Below are 17,614 nucleotides of genomic sequence, written 5' to 3' on the forward strand. Positions count from 1 at the left end.
TCCGGGAGCCCTCTCACTCTTCACTAATCCCATCCCCCTTTCCCTCGATCCTTCGATATTCCTGAACAAAGCCTCATCCCGTTCCCTCTTTAAATGCAGTTCCAGTCACTCCCTCACTCGCCCCTCGTGGGGAACCATTCCCTCGTCTCATAATCCTCGGAGTGAGAACATCTCTTCACACCGCCGTGCAGTGAGAGTGGTGGGGGTGGGTGGGGGGAGGTCAGTGGATACAGAGGGGGGAGTCTCGGTGCCCCCTGTGCCTGCGGGTGGGAGAGGGGCGGTGAACTCCCCGGGGGCTCCTGCTCCCGATCACTATCCAGTGACCTCTGGGAGCAGCGGGTAAGGACCGAAGGTGAGGCACCATTGGTCGAATTTCCTGCCGACGCGGCCTGCTTGCCGGTGGGGGGGGCCCCCCTTGGGGTGGGGTACCCGAGGGCGGCCGTGAGTAGGGAGAGGTTTCCCCCTCCACCCGGAGTGCTGAGCTGCGGGAGGGAGATGGTTTCCCTCGATCGGGGGGGGCCGAGCGGCGCGGAGCATTCGGTCGTCTCCTGCTCTCCCGCCCTCCTGTTTGTTAATCCCGTCTCTTCCATCCCCTCCACCGGACAGGAGGACGGCTTGAAGTTAACGTTCCACAAACAGCGCAGGAAACGGAGGAAGAAGCTGGAGATGGAGGCGGAGCGAGCCAGGCTGCGGCAGTACATGAGCGGCCCGCGGGAGGCTCAGTCAGCGTCAGACAGCGGGCAGGAGACGGGGGCCGACTGCTCGCGGCCCACCCCCCTCACCCCCTCGGCCCTGCTCGACCACAGCTTCCCCCTCAAGTTCACCCAGGAGCCGGGGAGGCTGGACCCGGACACGGTCAGGTCCCAGCTGGATGCGGTGCTGAGCGCCAGCTCCAACCCCCTGTGGAGGAACTCGGTCAACGGACAGGTGGCGGACGGTCAGTCCCTCGCCAAGAAGAGGAGGGGACGGAGGAAGAACGTGGAGGGAACGGAGCTGCTGCTCCTGGCTCAGAGTAAAGGCATGGGAGCTGTGAGTATCACCGCCGCCTCGCGCGTTCCCCCTTCTCCCCCACCCTGTGACCCCCGCCCCACCGACGCGGAGCGAGAGCCGTTTATCTTCCCGCTCTAATGGCAGTGTGTGTCTGTGTCTGTACGTTTTCCAAAGGCCAACGGAGAGACGGATAAAAGCTTTGAGGAAGCTCAGCCTCGGAGGCCGGAGACGGACCTGGAGACCCGCATCCCCGTCGTGAGTAAAGTGGACGGCACGGTGCTGGCAGGAGAGGAGGCTCCCCGCCGCAGGGAGCTCGACGAGTGGCTCAAGGAGCACCCCGACTTCGGCGTGGATCCCAGCTGTTTGGGGGTGAGCGGCTGGCAGGAAAGGCCCAGGCCCCGATCCCGGCCTGTGCTGACTGATCCCAACGGGGCTGGGTAGGGGGGAATCAGCCCGGGACTCCTGGAGGGGGAGGGGGGGGAATCAGCCCGGGACTCCTGCCAGGGGGAGAGGGCAATCAGCCCGGGACTCCTGCCAGGGGGAGGGGGGAGTGAGAATCAGCCCGGGACTCCTGGAGGGGGAGGGGGGAGAATCAGCCCGGGACTCCTGCCAGGGGGAGGGGGGAGTGAGAATCAGCCCGGGACTCCTGCCAGGGGGAGGGGGGAATCAGCCCGGGACTCCTGGAGGGGGAGGGGGGAGAATCAGCCCGGGACTCCTGCCAGGGGGAGGGGGCAATCAGCCCGGGACTCCTGGAGGGGGAGGGGGGAGTGAGAATCAGCCCGGGACTCCTGCCAGGGGGAGGGGGGAGTGAGAATCAGCCCGGGACTCCTGCCAGGGGGAGGGGGGAGTGAGAATCAGCCCGGGACTCCTGCCAGGGGGAGGGGGGAATCAGCCCGGGACTCCTGCAGGGGGAGGGGGAATCAGCCCGGGACTCCTGCCAGGGGGAGGGGGGAGTGAGAATCAGCCCGGGACTCCTGCCAGGGGGAGGGGGGAATCAGCCCGGGACTCCTGCAGGGGGAGGGGGAATCAGCCCGGGACTCCTGCCAGGGGGAGGGGGGCAATCAGCCCGGGACTCCTGCCAGGGGGAGGGGGGAGTGAGAATCAGCCCGGGACTCCTGCCAGGGGGTGGGGTTGCATGAGGCTGCAATGCTCCCCCCTGGGTTGAATATCCAGGCCTCAGCTATTTACAATCTATATTAATGACTTAGATGAAGGGACCGAGTGTAATGTATCCAAGTTTGCTGACGATACAAAGCTCGGTGGGAAAGTAAACTGTGAGGAGGACACAGAGTCTGCAAAGGGATATAGAGAGGTTAAGTGAGTGGGTGAGAAGGTGGCAGATGGAGTATAATGTGGGGAAATGTGAGGTTATTCACTTTGGTAGGAAGAATAGAGAAACAGAATATTTTTTAAATGTTGGTGTTCAGAGGGATTTGGGTGTCCTCGTACAAGAAACACAGAAAGTTAACATGGAGGTACAGCAAGTAATTCGGAAAGCAAATGGTATGTTGGCCTTTATTGCAAGGGGGATTGGAGTACAAGAGTGAGGAAGTCTTACTACAATTGTACGGGGCTTTGGTGAGACCTCACCTGGAGTACTGTGTACAGTTTTGGTCTCCTTATCTAAGGAAGGATAGACTTGCCTTAGAGGTGATGCAACAAAGGTTCACTGGATTGATTCCTGGGATGAGAGGGTTGTCCTGTGAGGAGAGATTGAGTAGAATGGGCCGATACTCTCTGGAGTTTAGAAGAATGAGAGGTGATCTCATTGAAACAGATAAGATTCTGAGGGGGTTTGACAGGGTAGATGCTGAGAGGCTGTTTCCCCTGGCTGGAGAGTCTAGAACCAGGGGGCATAGTCTCAGGATAAGGGGTCGGACATTCAAGACTGAGATGAGGAGGAATTTCTTCACTCAGAGGGTTGTGAATCTTTGGAATTCTCTACCCCAGAGGGCTGTGGATGCTCAGTCGTTGAGTATATTCACGGCTGAGATTGATAGATTTTTGGACTCTCAGGGAATCAAGGGATATGGGGATCGGGCGGGAAAGTGGAGTTGAGGTCGAAGATCAGCCATGATCTGATCGAGCGGCGGAGCAGGCTCGAGGGGCCGAATGGCCTCCTCCTGCTCCTATTCCTTATGTTCTTCTCCAGCTGACACCTGCAGCCTGGTGTCGGTGGAATCTGTAGCCATGGTGGGTGAGTGGGGAGGGAGGGGAATGAGAATTGGAGAGGTAATCGGTGACTAAACGGAACAATTGAATTTCAGTTCATCGAGGATCGGCCGAAACAGAAGAGGCACCGTTGTAGAAACCCTCTCAAACTGGACGTCAAGGCCCTAACTGGAGAGGAGCGAGTACCAGTCATCAACAGGCGGAACGGGAAGAAGGCGAGTCCTTTAAACTGTGGGTTCGTGGTGTGTGTGGGGGGACTTGGCTTTCAGTCGATACGTGGCCCGTCACCATACTGTCCGCCCCCGCCCCACATTGGGCTGCAGCTTCTCGCTGCACTGATTTGGGACCGAGGGGTCAGACACTGACCTTTGGGGTCCTGGGGTCAGATCCAGCCCCAGACAGAGGGGACGAAGGGCCTCCCCTCTCTCTCCGATGGGGGTCTGGGTGACTTGACTTTTCGAAAAGATTTTTCGAAAAAAATGGAAAAGTTGGGCTAAGCCCTGATAAAGGACGACCTAAGGTCAGTGGTGAGAAAGGGTCTGGGCTCGGGGGATCAGGAAATAGAATCAGAATGGGTGGAGATAAGAAATAACAAGGGGCAGAAAACACTGGTGGGAGTGGTTTATAGGCCCCCTGATGGTAGCTATACTGTTGGCCAGAGTATTAATGATGAAATAATAGGAGCTTGTCACAAAGGTAATGCAGTAATCATGGGGGACTTTAATCTTCACATAGACTGGGCAAATCAAACTGGCAAAGGTAGTTTGGAGGACGAGTTCATGGAATGTATTCGAGACGGTTTCCGAGAGCAGCACGACATGGAACCAAACAGGGAACAGGCTATTTTAGATCTTGTATTATGTAATGAGACAGGGTTTCTACAGTTATATAAAAAGAAAAAGGGTGGCTAAGGCAAACATAGGTCCCTTAGAGGATGAGACCGGGAAATTAATGGTGGGAAACATGGAGATGGCAAAAATGCTGAACAAATATTTTGTTTCAGTCTTTACGGTAGAGGACACTAAGAATATCCCAACACTGGACAAACAGGGGGCTCTAGTGGGGGAGGAGCTAAATACGATTAAAATCACTCAGGAATTGGTACTCAGTAAATTAATGGGACTCAAGGCGGATAAATCCCCTGGACCTGATGCCTTACATCCTAGGGTCTTGAGGGAAGTGGCAGTAGGGATTGTGGATGCTTTGGTAATAATTTTCCAAAATTCTCTGGACTCATCAAAGGTCCCGGCAGATTGGAAAACTGCTAATGTAACACCCTTATTTAAAAAGGGTAGTAGGCAGAAGGCTGGAAATTATAGACCAGTTAGCCTAACATCTGTGGTGGGTAAAATTTTGGAGTCTATTATTAAGGAGACAGTAGCGGAACATTTGGATAAACATAATTTAATAGGACAAAGTCAGCATGGCTTTACGAAGGGGAAGTCATGTCTGACAAATTTGCTTGCGTTCTTTGAGGACATAACGTACAGGGTGGATAAAGGGGAACCGGTGAACGTAGTGTATTTGGACTTCCAGAAGGCATTCGACAAGGTGCCACATAAAAGATTATTGCTCAAGATAAAGAATCACTGGATTGGGGGTAATATTCTGGCATGGGTGGAGGATTGGTTATCGAACAGGAAGCAGAGAGTTGGGATAAATGGTTCATTCTCGGACTGGCAACCAGTAGCCAGTGGTGTTCCGCAGGGATCGGTGCTGGGTCCCCAACTCTTTACAATCTATATTAACGATTTGGAGGAGGGGACCGAGTGTAACATATCAAAGTTTGCAGATGATACAAAGATGGGAGGGAAAGTAGAGAGTGAGGAGGACATAAAAAACCTACAAGGGGATATAGACAGGCTGGGTCGGTGGGCAGAGATTTGGCAGATGCAATACAATATTGGAAAATGTGAGGTTATGCACTTTGGCAGGAAAAATCAGAGAGCAAGTTATTATCTTAATGGTGAGAAACTGGAAAGTACTGCAGTACAAAAGGATCTGGGGGTCCCAGTGCAAGAAAATCAAAAAGTTAGTATGCAGGTGCAGCAGGTGATCAAGAAGGCCAACGGAATGTTGGCTTTTATTGCTAGGGGGATAGAATATAAAAACAGGGAGGTATTGCTGCAGTTATATAAGGTATTGGTGAGACCGCACCTGGAATACTGCATACAGTTTTGGTCTCCATACTTAAGAAAAGACATACTTGCTCTCGAGGCAGTACAAAGAAGGTTCACTCGGTTAATCCCGGGGATGAGGGGGCGGACATATGAGGAGAGGTTGAGTAGATTGGGACTCGACTCATTGGAGTTCAGAAGAATGAGAGGCGATCTTATTGAAACATATAAGATTGTGAAGGGGCTTGATCGGGTGGATGCGGTAAGGATGTTCCCAAGGATGGGTGAAACTAGAACGAGGGGGCATAATCTTCGAATAAGGGGCTGCTCTTTCAAAACTGAGATGAGGAGAAACTTCTTCACTCAGAGGGTAGTAGGTCTGTGGAATTTGCTGCCCCAGGAAGCTGTGGAAGCTACATCATTAAATAAATTTAAAACAGAAATAGACAGTTTCCTAGAAGTAAAGGGAATTCGGGGTTACAGGGAGCGGGCAGGAAATTGGACATGAATTTAGATTTGAGGTTAGGATCAGATCAGCCATGATCTTATTGAATGGCGGGGCAGGCTCGAGGGGCCGATTGGCCGACTCCTGCTCCTATTTCTTATGTTCTTATGTTAATTAGTAATCTCACAGTAAGGGATCCTCTGGGGAAGAGTGATCATAATATGATAGAATTTCACATTGAGTTTGAGAGTGATGTACTTAAGTCAGAAACTAGAGTCTTAAATTAATAAAGCCAATTACATAGGCATGAGGGGTGAGTTATCAAAGGTAGATTGGGAAATTAAATTAAAGAGTTTGACAGTAGATAAACAATGGCAAACATTTAAAGAAATATTTCAATATTCTCAACAAATATACATTCCATTGAGAAATAAAAACTCCACGGGAAAAGTGATCCACCCGAGGCTAAATAAAGAAATTAAGGAGAGAATTAGATTAAATGAAGAGGCCTATAATGTTACCAAGAAGAGTAATAAGCCTGAGGATTGGGAGAGTTTCAGAAACCAACAAAGGACGACCAAAAAATTGATAAAAAGGGAGAAAGTGGAATCTGAGAGTAAACTAGCAAGAAATATAAAAACAGATTGTAAGAGTTTCTACAAGTTTGTAAAAAGGAAGAGATTAGCAAAAGTAAATGTTGGTCCCTTAGAGGCTGAGACAGGAGAAATTATAATGGGGAATCAGGAAATGGCAGAGACATTAAACAAATATTTTGTATCTGTTCACAGTAGAAGACAAAAAGCATTCCAGAAATAGTGGGGAACCAAGGGGTAAATGAGAGTGAGGCACTTAAAATAATTAATATCACCAGAGAAAAAGTACTGGAGAAATTAATGGGACTAAAAGCCGATAAATCCCCTGGACCTGATGGCCGACATCCCAGGGTTCTAAAAGAGGAGGCTGCAGAGATAGTGGATGCATTGGTTGTGATCTTCCAAAATTCCCTCGATTCTGGAACGGTCCCAGTGGATCGGAAGGGAGCAAATGTAACCCCGCTATTCAAGAAAGGAGAGAGAGAGAAAACAGGGAACGACAGGCCAGTTAGACCGACATCAGTCATCGGGAAAATGCTGGAATCCATTATTAAGGAAGTGGTAACAGGGCACTTAGAAAATCATAATATGATCAGGCAGAGTCAACATGGTTTTATGAAAGGGGAATAGTGTTTGACAAATTTATCAGAGTTTTCTGAGTGTGTAACTAGCAGGGTGGATAAAGGGGAACCAGTGGATGGAATATATTTGGATTTTCAAAAGGCATTCGATAAGGTGCCACATAAAAGGTTGTTACACGAGATGGGGCTCATGGGGTCGGGGGTAATGTATTAGCGAGGATAGAGGATTGGTTAATGGACAGAAAACAGAGAGTAGGGATAAACGGGTCATTCTCAGGTTGACAGGCTGTAACTAGTGGGGTATCGCAGGGATCAGTGCTTGGGCCTCAGCTATTTACAATCTATATTAATGACTTAGATGAAGGGACCGAGTGTAATGTATCCAAGTTTGCTGACGATACAAAGCTCGGTGGGAAAGTAAACTGTGAGGAGGACACAGAGAGTCTGCAAAGGGATATAGAGAGGTTAAGTGAGTGGGTGAGAAGGAAATGTGAGGTTATTCACCTTGGTGGGAAGAATAGAAAAACAGAATATTTTTTAAATGGTGAGAAACTATTAAATGTTGGTGTTCAGAGGGATTTGGGTGTCCTCGTACAAGAAACACAAAAAGTTAACATGGAGGTACAGCAAGTAATTAGGAAGGCAAATGGCATGTTGGCCTTTATTGCAAGGAGGATTGGAGTACAAGAGTGAGGAAGTCTTACTACAATTGTACAGGGCTTTGGTGAGACCTCACCTGGAGCACTGTGTACAGTTTTGGTCTCCTTATCTAAGGAAGGATAGACTTGCCTTAGAGGGGGTGCAACGAAGGTTCACTAGATTAATTCCTGGGATGAGAGGGTTGTCCTATGAGGAGAGGTTGAGTAGAATGGGCCGATACTCTCTGGAGTTTAGAAGAATGAGAGGTGATCTCATTGAAACATATAAGATTCTGAGGGGGCTTGACAGGGTAGATGCTGAGAGGCTGTTTCCCCTGGCTGGAGAGTCTAGAACGAGGGGACATAGTCTCAGGATAAGGGGTCGGACATTCAAGACTGAGATGAGGAGGAATTTCTTCACTCAGAGGGTTGTGAATCTCTGGAATTCTCTACCCCAGAGGGCTGTGGATGCTCAGTCGTCGAGTATATTCAAGGCTGAGATCGATAGATTTTTGGACTCTCGGGGAATCAAGGGATACGGGGATCAGGGGGGAAAGTGGAGTTGAGGTCAAAGATCAGCCATGATCTGATTGAACCGACGAGCAGGCTCGAGGGGCCGAGTGGCCTACTCCTGCTCCTGTTCCTTGCGTCTCACTGATGGTTTCACTGGTTTGCTGTTCCAGCTCGGTGGCGGTTTCGCTCCACCCATCAAAGATCTCCAGAAATGGCTGCAGGAAAACATGGAATACGGAATCGCCCAGGAGTGGGCCGACGTCATCAAGCAGTCGGTACGTGGGAGATGGAGCAGGGTGTTTCTGTGACTGAGCCTCTCCACCAGCTTTCGCAGCAATGATGCACCATTTCCAGTTACATTGAGTCATCTTCTGCACTTTACGGGGTGTGGCAGACACTGTCCCCAGCGACCCCTCTCTGTGATTCTAGTGCTGAGGCACAGTGTTGGGCTCCACTGTATCCAACCCTGTACCTGACCCTGGGAGTGTTTGATGGGACAGTGTCGAGGGAGCTTTACTCTGTATCTAACCCTGTACCTGACCCTGGGAGTGTTTGATGGGACAGTGTAGAGGGAGCTTTACTCTGTATCTAACCCTGTACCTGACCCTGGGAGTGTTTGATGGGACAGTGTCGAGGGAGCTTTACTCTGTATCTAACCCTGTACCTGACCCTGGGAGTGTTTGATGGGACAGTGTAGAGGGAGCTTTACTCTGTATCTAACCCTGTACCTGACCCTGGGAGTGTTTGATGGGACAGTGTAGAGGGAGCTTTACTCTGTATCTAACCCTGTACCTGACCCTGGGAGTGTTTGATGGGACAGTGTCGAGGGAGCTTTACTCTGTATCTCACCCTGTACCTGCCCTGGGAGTGTTTGATGGGACAGTGTAGAGGGAGCTTTACTCTGTATCTAACCCTGTACCTGACCCTGGGAGTGTTTGATGGGACAGTGTAGAGGGAGCTTTACTCTGTATCTAACCCTGTACCTGACCCTGGGAGTGTTTGATGGGACAGTGTAGAGGGAGCTTTACTCTGTATCTAACCCTGTACCTGACCCTGGGAGTGTTTGATGGGACAGTGTAGAGGGAGCTTTACTCTGTATCTAACCCTGTACCTGCCCTGGGAGTGTTTGATGGGACAGTGTGGAGGGAGCTTTACTCTGTATCTAACCCTGTACCTGACCCTGGGAGTGTTTGATGGGACAGTGTAGAGGGAGCTTTACTCTGTATCTAACCCTGTACCTGACCCTGGGAGTGTTTGATGGGACAGTGTAGAGGGAGCTTTACTCTGTATCTAACCCTGTACCTGACCCTGGGAGTGTTTGATGGGACAGTGTAGAGGGAGCTTTACTCTGTATCTAACCCTGTACCTGACCCTGGGAGTGTTTGATGGGACAGTGTAGAGGGAGCTTTACTCTGTATCTAACCCTGTACCTGCCCTGGGAGTGTTTGATGGGACAGTGTGGAGGGAGCTTTACTCTGTATCTAACCCTGTACCTGACCCTGGGAGTGTTTGATGGGACAGTGTGGAGGGAGCTTTACTCTGTATCTAACCCTGTACCTGACCCTGGGAGTGTTTGATGGGACAGTGTGGAGGGAGCTTTACTCTGTATCTAACCCTGTACCTGACCCTGGGAGTGTTTGATGGGACAGTGTGGAGGGAGCTTTACTCTGTATCTAACCCTGTACCTGACCCTGGGAGTGTTTGATGGGACAGTGTAGAGGGAGCTTTACTCTGTATCTAACCCTGTACCTGCCCCTGGGAGTGTTTGATGGGACAGTGTAGAGGGAGCTTTACTCTGTATCTAACCCTGTACCTGACCCTGGGAGTGTTTGATGGGACAGTGTAGAGGGAGATTTACTCTGTATCTAACCCTGTACCTGACCCTGGGAGTGTTTGATGGGACAGTGTGGAGGGAGCTTTACTCTGTATCTAACCCTGTACCTGCCCCTGGGAGTGTTTGATGGGACAGTGTAGAGGGAGCTTTACTCTGTATCTAACCCTGTACCTGACCCTGGGAGTGTTTGATGGGACAGTGTAGAGGGAGCTTTACTCTGTATCTAACCCTGTACCTGACCCTGGGAGTGTTTGATGGGACAGTGTGGAGGGAGCTTTACTCTGTATCTAACCCTGTACCTGACCCTGGGAGTGTTTGATGGGACAGTGTAGAGGGAGCTTTACTCTGTATCTAACCCTGTACCTGACCCTGGGAGTGTTTGATGGGACAGTGTGGAGGGAGCTTTACTCTGTATCTAACCCTGTACCTGCCCTGGGAGTGTTTGATGGGACAGTGTAGAGGGAGCTTTACTCTGTATCTAACCCTGTACCTGACCCTGGGAGTGTTTGATGGGACAGTGTAGAGGGAGCTTTACTCTGTATCTAACCCTGTACCTGACCCTGGGAGTGTTTGATGGGACAGTGTAGAGGGAGCTTTACTCTGTATCTAACCCTGTACCTGACCCTGGGAGTGTTTGATGGGGCAGTGTAGAGGGAGCTTTACTCTGTATCTAACCCTGTACCTGCCCTGGGAGTGTTTGATGGGACAGTGTAGAGGGAGCTTTACTCTGTATCTAACCCTGTACCTGACCCTGGGAGTGTTTGATGGGACAGTGTAGAGGGAGCTTTACTCTGTATCTAACCCTGTACCTGACCCTGGGAGTGTTTGATGGGACAGTGTAGAGGGAGCTTTACTCTGTATCTAACCCTGTACCTGACCCTGGGAGTGTTTGATGGGACAGTGTGGAGGGAGCTTTACTCTGTATCTAACCCTGTACCTGACCCTGGGAGTGTTTGATGGGACAGTGTAGAGGGAGCTTTACTCTGTATCTAACCCTGTACCTGACCCTGGGAGTGTTTGATGGGACAGTGTAGAGGGAGCTTTACTCTGTATCTAACCCTGTACCTGACCCTGGGAGTGTTTGATGGGACAGTGTAGAGGGAGCTTTACTCTGTATCTAACCCTGTACCTGACCCTGGGAGTGTTTGATGGGACAGGGACTGAAATGACTGATTTGACCCTTGCTGATTTGAGTTGTGACCTTTGCCCCCCCGCTCCTCCAGGGCTACCTTCCAGAGGATATGTTTGATCGGATTCTCACAGGTCCAGTCGTGCCGGAGGAAGGAAGGCGGAGGGGCCGGAGACCCAAACATCTGGCTGCGGCCATGCAGGTCAACTCCCTGCTGGCCAGCGGCATGCTGGACGTCAACAGCCTGCAGGCCTTCCAGAAGAACCTGCAATCGCTGCAGCTGGCCGGCCTGATGGGCTACCCCGGAGAGACCAAGGAGATGACGGGCGGGCTGGCCGCAACTGACCCCAGCGCTGGGCCCCTGACCCTCGGAGGCTGCGGCAGCGAGCCCTCACAGACCAACGCCGCCCGCAGAGAGACCTGGGCCGCAGGACAACAGCGTGAGACCCTCTGCTCCCCGGCCCAGGGCGACTCCTTGACCCTCAACTCCTTGGTGCTGTCCAACATGTACGGGGGGATGTTCCTCCCGCAGGGCTTCGGAATGGGAATGTCGGAGCTGTCCCTGTCCGGCCTGGGCCACCCCGGAACGGCCAAGACTCATGAGGCCCGGGCGGGGGCCTTTGGGGTGACGGAGCAGGAGGCAGACGGCGACGATGATCTCTCTCAGGGCTACGACAGCACGGACGAGAAAGGGGACTATTCCCACTCCCTCATCGACGACCCCATGATGCCCACCAACTCTGATTTCAGTGGCGAGGACTGACCTGCTTTTCTTTTGTTGTTCCGAGAACATTAGGACCGGGGACTCGCCCGTTTGGAACGAGGGAGGAAATCCCTTTGGGTTCTGAAAACTCAGCAGGCTGGGGGCTGGCGTACCCCTTTCGAACTGACCCCCTCGCCCCCTTAACCCCCCACCCACCCGCCCGCCCCCCCCCGAAAAAGAAACTATCGCAGGCAGTAAACGAGTGGTTTGACCAACGGTTGCCCAGGAAATGAAGGGGGTGAGGGGTCGGGAGCGAGGCAGTGAATTCACCGGGAGAAGGGGAGGGGGAGGGGGGGCCGCGGGGATCGACAGGAGTTGGTACTTGAGCCACTGATTCCTGTACCTTGCTTTAACCCGGCTTGGGGCGGTGGAGGAATCCCCCGTGACTGAAGTGGTCCTGACCTGCGTGAGAGGGGGATTTAACGAGCTGCACCGGCCATTGACGTCGACCGGCGAGAATTGAGGGGGGAGGGGGGAGGAATAAACCACGGGAACCACGGAAAAACGGTCTTATATATTCTTGCTCTTACCCCCCCCCAAACCCAAACCCAACCAGGCGAGACCATTGGCCGTAAACTCCGACCCATTCTCAGCTCTTTGCATTCCACGAGGGGGCGACCTGTTTTATTGGTGGGTTGGGGTGGTGGGTTTACAGGGGAACGGGACACTGTCCTGAATTAATTCGGACGGGCGGTCCTTTGGTGCCAAACACCACGGACCTGCCAACCCCCAGCTCAGAGGAGCTGGGTCATCGACCCCGGGCAGCGCTCCCCACCGGGTGGACGGGGGTAATATCATTGGGTTGGTTTTCGCCACGATGCCAGCGGATGGGAGTGGGAGTCGGAAGGTGGCACACAGTGCAGTACCCATCACTGGGAGCCCGCTGCACTGTGCGGCTCCCTCGCTGCACTGTGCGGCTCCCTCGCTGCACTGTGCGGCTCCCTCGCTGCACTGTGCGGCTCCCTCGCTGCACTGTGCGGCTCCCTCGCTGCACTGTGCGGCTCCCTCGCTGCACTGTGCGGCTCCCTCGCTGCACTGTGCGGCTCCCTCGCTGCACTGTGCGGCTCCCTCGCTGCACTGTGCGGCTCCCTCGCTGCACTGTGCGGCTCCCTCGCTGCACTGTGCGGCTCCCTCGCTGCACTGTGCGGCTCCCTCGCTGCACTGTGCGGCTCCCTCGCTGCACTGTGCGGCTCCCTCGCTGCACTGTGCGGCTCCCTCGCTGCACTGTGCGGCTCCCTCGCTGCACTGTGCGGCTCCCTCGCTGCACTGTGCGGCTCCCTCGCTGCACTGTGCGGCTCCCTCGCTGCACTGTGCGGCTCCCTCGCTGCACTGTCACTCCTGCTCCATGTTCAGCCAACTGTCTTCGTAGAGGATGACCTCAGTCTCGACACTGCCCCCCTTTTAACCGTACACTGGGGGGTCTCAGTCCCCTCACCCTCGGAGATATCTGATCATTGACTGGTGTCTCTCAGGGAGATATCTGTACACTGACTGGTGTCTCTCAGTCCCCTCTCTCAGGGAGATATCTGTACACTGACTGGTGTCTCTCAGTCCCCTCTCTCTCAGGGAGATATCTGTACACTGACTGGTGTCTCTCAGTCCCCTCTCTCTCAGGGAGATATCTGTACACTGACTGGTGTCTCTCAGTCCCCTCTCTCTCAGGGAGATATCTGTACACTGACTGGTGTCTCTCAGTCCTCTCTCTCAGGGAGATATCTGTACACTGACTGGTGTCTCTCAGTCCCCTCTCTCAGGGAGATATCTGTACACTGACTGGTGTCTCTCAGTCCCCTCTCTCTCAGGGAGATATCTGTACACTGACTGGTGTCTCTCAGTCCCCTCTCTCTCAGGGAGATATCTGTACACTGACTGGTGTCTCTCAGTCCCTCTCTCTCATGGAGATATCTGTACACTGACTGGTGTCTCTCAGTCCCCTCTCTCTCAGGGAGATATCTGTACACTGACTGGTGTCTCTCAGTCCCCTCTCCCTCAGGGAGATATCAGTACACTGACTGGTGTCTCTCAGTCCCTCTCTCTCTCAGGGAGATATCTGTACACTGACTGGTGTCTCTCAGTCCCCTCTCTCTCAGGGAGATATCTGTACACTGACTGGTGTCTCTCAGTCCCCTCTCTCTCAGGGAGATATCTGTACACTGACTGGTGTCTCTCAGTCCCCTCTCTCTCTCAGGGAGATATCTGTACACTGACTGGTGTCTCTCAGTCCTCCCTCTCTCTCAGGGAGATATCTGTACACTGACTGCTGTCTCTCAGTCCCCTCTCTCTCAGGGAGATATCTGTACACTGACTGGTGTCTCTCAGTCCCCTCTCTCTCAGGGAGATATCTGTACACTGACTGGTGTCTCTCAGTCCCTCTCTCTCAGGGAGATATCTGTACACTGACTGGTGTCTCTCAGTCCCCTCTCTCTCAGGGAGATATCTGTACACTGACTGGTGTCTCTCAGTCCCCTCTCAGGGAGATATCTGTACACTGACTGGTGTCTCTCAGTCCCCTCTCTCTCAGGGAGATATCTGTACACTGACTGGTGTCTCTCAGTCCCCTCTCTCTCAGGGAGATATCTGTACACTGACTGGTGTCTCTCAGTCCCTCTCTCTCAGGGAGATATCTGTACACTGACTGGTGTCTCTCAGTCCCTCTCTCTCAGGGAGATATCTGTACACTGACTGGTGTCTCTCAGTCCCCTCTCAGGGAGATATCTGCACACTGACTGGTGTCTCTCAGTCCCCTTCCTCCGAATCTCGCCCACCCTCCTCCGCTGACCCGCTGGGCCGTTGCTGGACCCGAGGGGTTGATGAACCAGACTGGGGATACGGTGGGGATGGGCCTGGGTTGGGCACATCATATTCTGGGCCCCTGGACAGCTGGATAGAATTTGGTTGCCGATTTGCGGGTTAAGAAGTCCAACACTGTGGGGGTGGGAAGTTACTGTAAATCCGTGGTCCTGATTATTGACTGGGTGTCCTGCCTCTGCATGGCGGTGTTGATTGGGGAAATGATTGGAGCAGGCTGTGTGCCCAGGGTCTGGGAAGGGGGAGTGGGTTAATGGGCCAGCTGTACAAGGCCTGGTCCTGTTGTAATGCAGGAATATTTCGGTGCGTGTGTGAGTGTGGGTCCTCACCACCCCAATGGCCCCCACTGTCTTCCTTCCCCCCCCCCCCCAGAGCCTCCCAGGGGGCCAGCTGATGCCTGGTGGGACCTTCAGGATGTGCGGGATTGGGGTCGGTGGAGGGGAGGTTTGGTTGAAATCTGCACTGTGATCCTGTCTCCTGGCCCCCTGCCTCTCGCAGAGACCTGTGGAGCGCTGAACCTCTCTCTCTCTTTGTAAATGAGTGTTTCCCCCCCCCCGAGGGGGGGCGGAAGGCGACGACCTTTGAGGAGAGATGGGGCCGCTGTCGACCGTAACTTCGCACCGAGGGTTGGGGGGGTGGGGGCGAAGAAGCGGGGCAAACTTCTGGAACCCCGAATTACCTCCTGTGCTCACTGTTCCCCCGCCCCCCCTCTCACCAGGTTACCAGAATATCCCACCAAAGGAGAACGGGGGGAAGAGATCGGCCGATGGTCGCAGTCGCCCTGCTTTGTCTGCTGGTTGGGGGCGGTGTTTTATTGAGGGGTCGGGGGGGTCATGGCCTGCACTGTTAACACAGCCGTACCCCTCCCCTGCCCCCCCTCTTCCCCCTTCGCTTGTTCCTTTTCTGGGGAGGGGGAGGGAGGATCGGGTGGCCGGCCGACGGGAGGTCACGACAGAGAGAGAGAAAACTTTAATAATAAAAAAAAAAGTGAAGAAAAACCAAAAAAGAGGGAGGGAGGGGAGGAGGGAAATGAGTTTTTTTTTTAATAAGTGGTGGGTGTTGGGACTAAATTCTGCGACACACTGAGGAGAGAAAGGTTTAAATTATTTCATCAACTCGAGACAGGGAAAGGTGTATATTTAACTGAAATGGATGTGAGCACAATTAGGTTAATCCCAGTGTGCGCACTACGGTGTCCGCGAGCACGGTGTCCGCGAGCACGGTGTAGCGCTAGCGGGTGTCCGCGGCGCACGGTGTCCCGCGAGCGCACGGTGTCCGCGAGCGCACGGTGTCCGCGAGCGCACGGTGTCCGCGAGCGCACGCCATCGGTGTCCGCGAGCCACGGTGTCCCGCGAGCACGGTGTCCCGCGAGCACGGTGTCCCGCGAGCACGGTTCCCGCGGAGGCACGGTGTCCGCGAGCACGGTGTCCCGCGAGCGCACGGTGTCCCGCGAGCGCACGGTGTCCCGCGAGCGCACGGTGTCCCGCGAGCGCTACGGTGTCCGCACACGGTGTCCGCACACGGTGTCCCGCGAGCGCACGGTGTCCGCACACGGTGTCCGCACTCCTCATATCATTCTGACTGGAACCCTGTAAATAAAGAGAAAAATCCAGTGTTTTTTTCCTTTGGTAAATTTCTCTGTCTCAGTTTGTCTTTTTTCTCCTCTCCTCCACTCCCCTCCCCTCCTCTCCCCCCGTCTCCACTCCACTCCACTCCCCTCCCCTCCTCTCCCCCCGTCTCCACTCCACTCCACTCCCCTCCCCTCCTCTCCCCCCGTCTCCACTCCCCTCCTCTCCCCCCGTCTCCACTCCACTCCCCTCCTCTCCCCCGTCTCCACTCCACTCCACTCCCCTCCTCTCCCCCGTCTCCACCCACTCCACTCCCACTCCTCCTCCTCTCCCCCGTCTCCACTCCACCCTCTCCCCCCGTCTCCACTCCACTCCCACTCCCCTCCTCTCCCCCCGTCTCCACTCCACTCCACTCCCCTCCTCTCCCCCCGTCTCCACTCCCCTCCTCTCCCCCCTCCCCTCCTCTCCCCCCCCGTCTCCTCTCCCCCCGTCTCCACTCCCCTCCTCTCCCCCGTCTCCACTCCCCTCCTCTCCCCCCGTCTCCACTCCCCTCCTCTCCCCCCGTCTCCACTCCCCTCCTCTCCCCCCGTCTCCACTCCCCCTCCTCTCCCCCTGTCTCCCACTCCCCTCCTCTCCCCCCGTCTCCACTCCCCTCCTCTCCCCCTCCCCTCCTCTCCCCCCCCCGTCTCCTCTCCCCCCGTCTCCACTCCCCTCCTCTCCACCCGTCTCCACTCCCCTCCTCTCCCCCCGTCTCCACTCCCCTCCTCTCCCCCACGTCTCCACTCCCCTCCTCTCCCCCCCGTCTCCACTCCCCTCCTCTCCCCCCGTCTCCACTCCCCTCCTCTCCCCCCCGTCTCCACTCCCCTCCTCTCCCCCCGTCTCCACTCCCCTCCTCTCCCCCGTCTCCACTCCCCTCCTCTCCCCCCGTCTCCACTCCCCTCCTCTCCCCCCGTCTCCACTCCCCTCCTCTCCCCCCGTCTCCACTCCCCTCCTCTCCCCCCGTCTCCACTCCCCTCCTCTCCCCCCGTCTCCACTCCCCTCCTCTCCCCCCGTCTCCACTCCCTCCTCTCCCCCCGTCTCCACTCCCTCCTCTCCCCCCGTCTCCACTCCCCTCCTCTCCCCCCGTCTCCACTCCCCTCCTCTCCCCCCGTCTCACTCCCTCCTCTCCCCCCGTCTCCACTCCCCTCCTCTCCCCCCTTCTCCACTCACTCCTCTCTCTCCCCCTTCTCCACTCACTCCCCTCCCTCCTCTCCCCCGTCTCCACCCACTCCACTCCCCTCCCTCCTCTCCCGTCTCCACTCCACTCCACTCCACTCCCCCCGTCTCCACTCCACTCCCCCCGTCTCCACTCCACTCCACTCCCCTCCTCTCCCCCCGTCTTCACTCCACTCCACTCCTCTCCCCCCCGTCTCCACTCCCCTCCTCTCCCCCGTCTCCACTCCACTCCACTCCCCTCCTCTCCC

At 54.7% G+C, this 17,614-nt stretch overlaps 1 protein-coding gene and 1 long non-coding RNA gene across 3 annotated transcripts; both read left to right on the forward strand.

Moving 5' to 3' along the window:
- Positions 1–495: 495 nt before the first annotated feature.
- Positions 496–14,426, forward strand: LOC137317900 (chromodomain-helicase-DNA-binding protein 7-like). Its single transcript, XM_067980901.1, has 5 exons — positions 496–1,029; positions 1,165–1,359; positions 3,258–3,377; positions 8,220–8,324; positions 11,107–14,426. Exons 1-5 carry the CDS (start codon positions 496–498, stop codon positions 11,773–11,775), a joined length of 1,623 nt encoding a protein of 540 aa, XP_067837002.1. The 3' UTR covers positions 11,776–14,426.
- A 1,403-nt stretch (positions 14,427–15,829) lies between these two features.
- On the forward strand, positions 15,830–16,216 carry LOC137317899 (uncharacterized). Of its 2 annotated transcripts, none has more exons than XR_010961772.1 (2): positions 15,830–15,900; positions 15,988–16,216. It is a non-coding gene; the product is annotated as an uncharacterized lncRNA (long non-coding RNA). The 2 variants fall into 2 exon arrangements; XR_010961771.1 differs by lacking the exon at positions 15,830–15,900 and adding an exon at positions 15,924–15,938.
- Positions 16,217–17,614: the final 1,398 nt, after the last annotated feature.

This window comes from Heptranchias perlo, unplaced genomic scaffold (genome assembly GCF_035084215.1).
Source record: "Heptranchias perlo isolate sHepPer1 unplaced genomic scaffold, sHepPer1.hap1 HAP1_SCAFFOLD_639, whole genome shotgun sequence".
NCBI lineage: Eukaryota > Metazoa > Chordata > Chondrichthyes > Hexanchiformes > Hexanchidae > Heptranchias > Heptranchias perlo.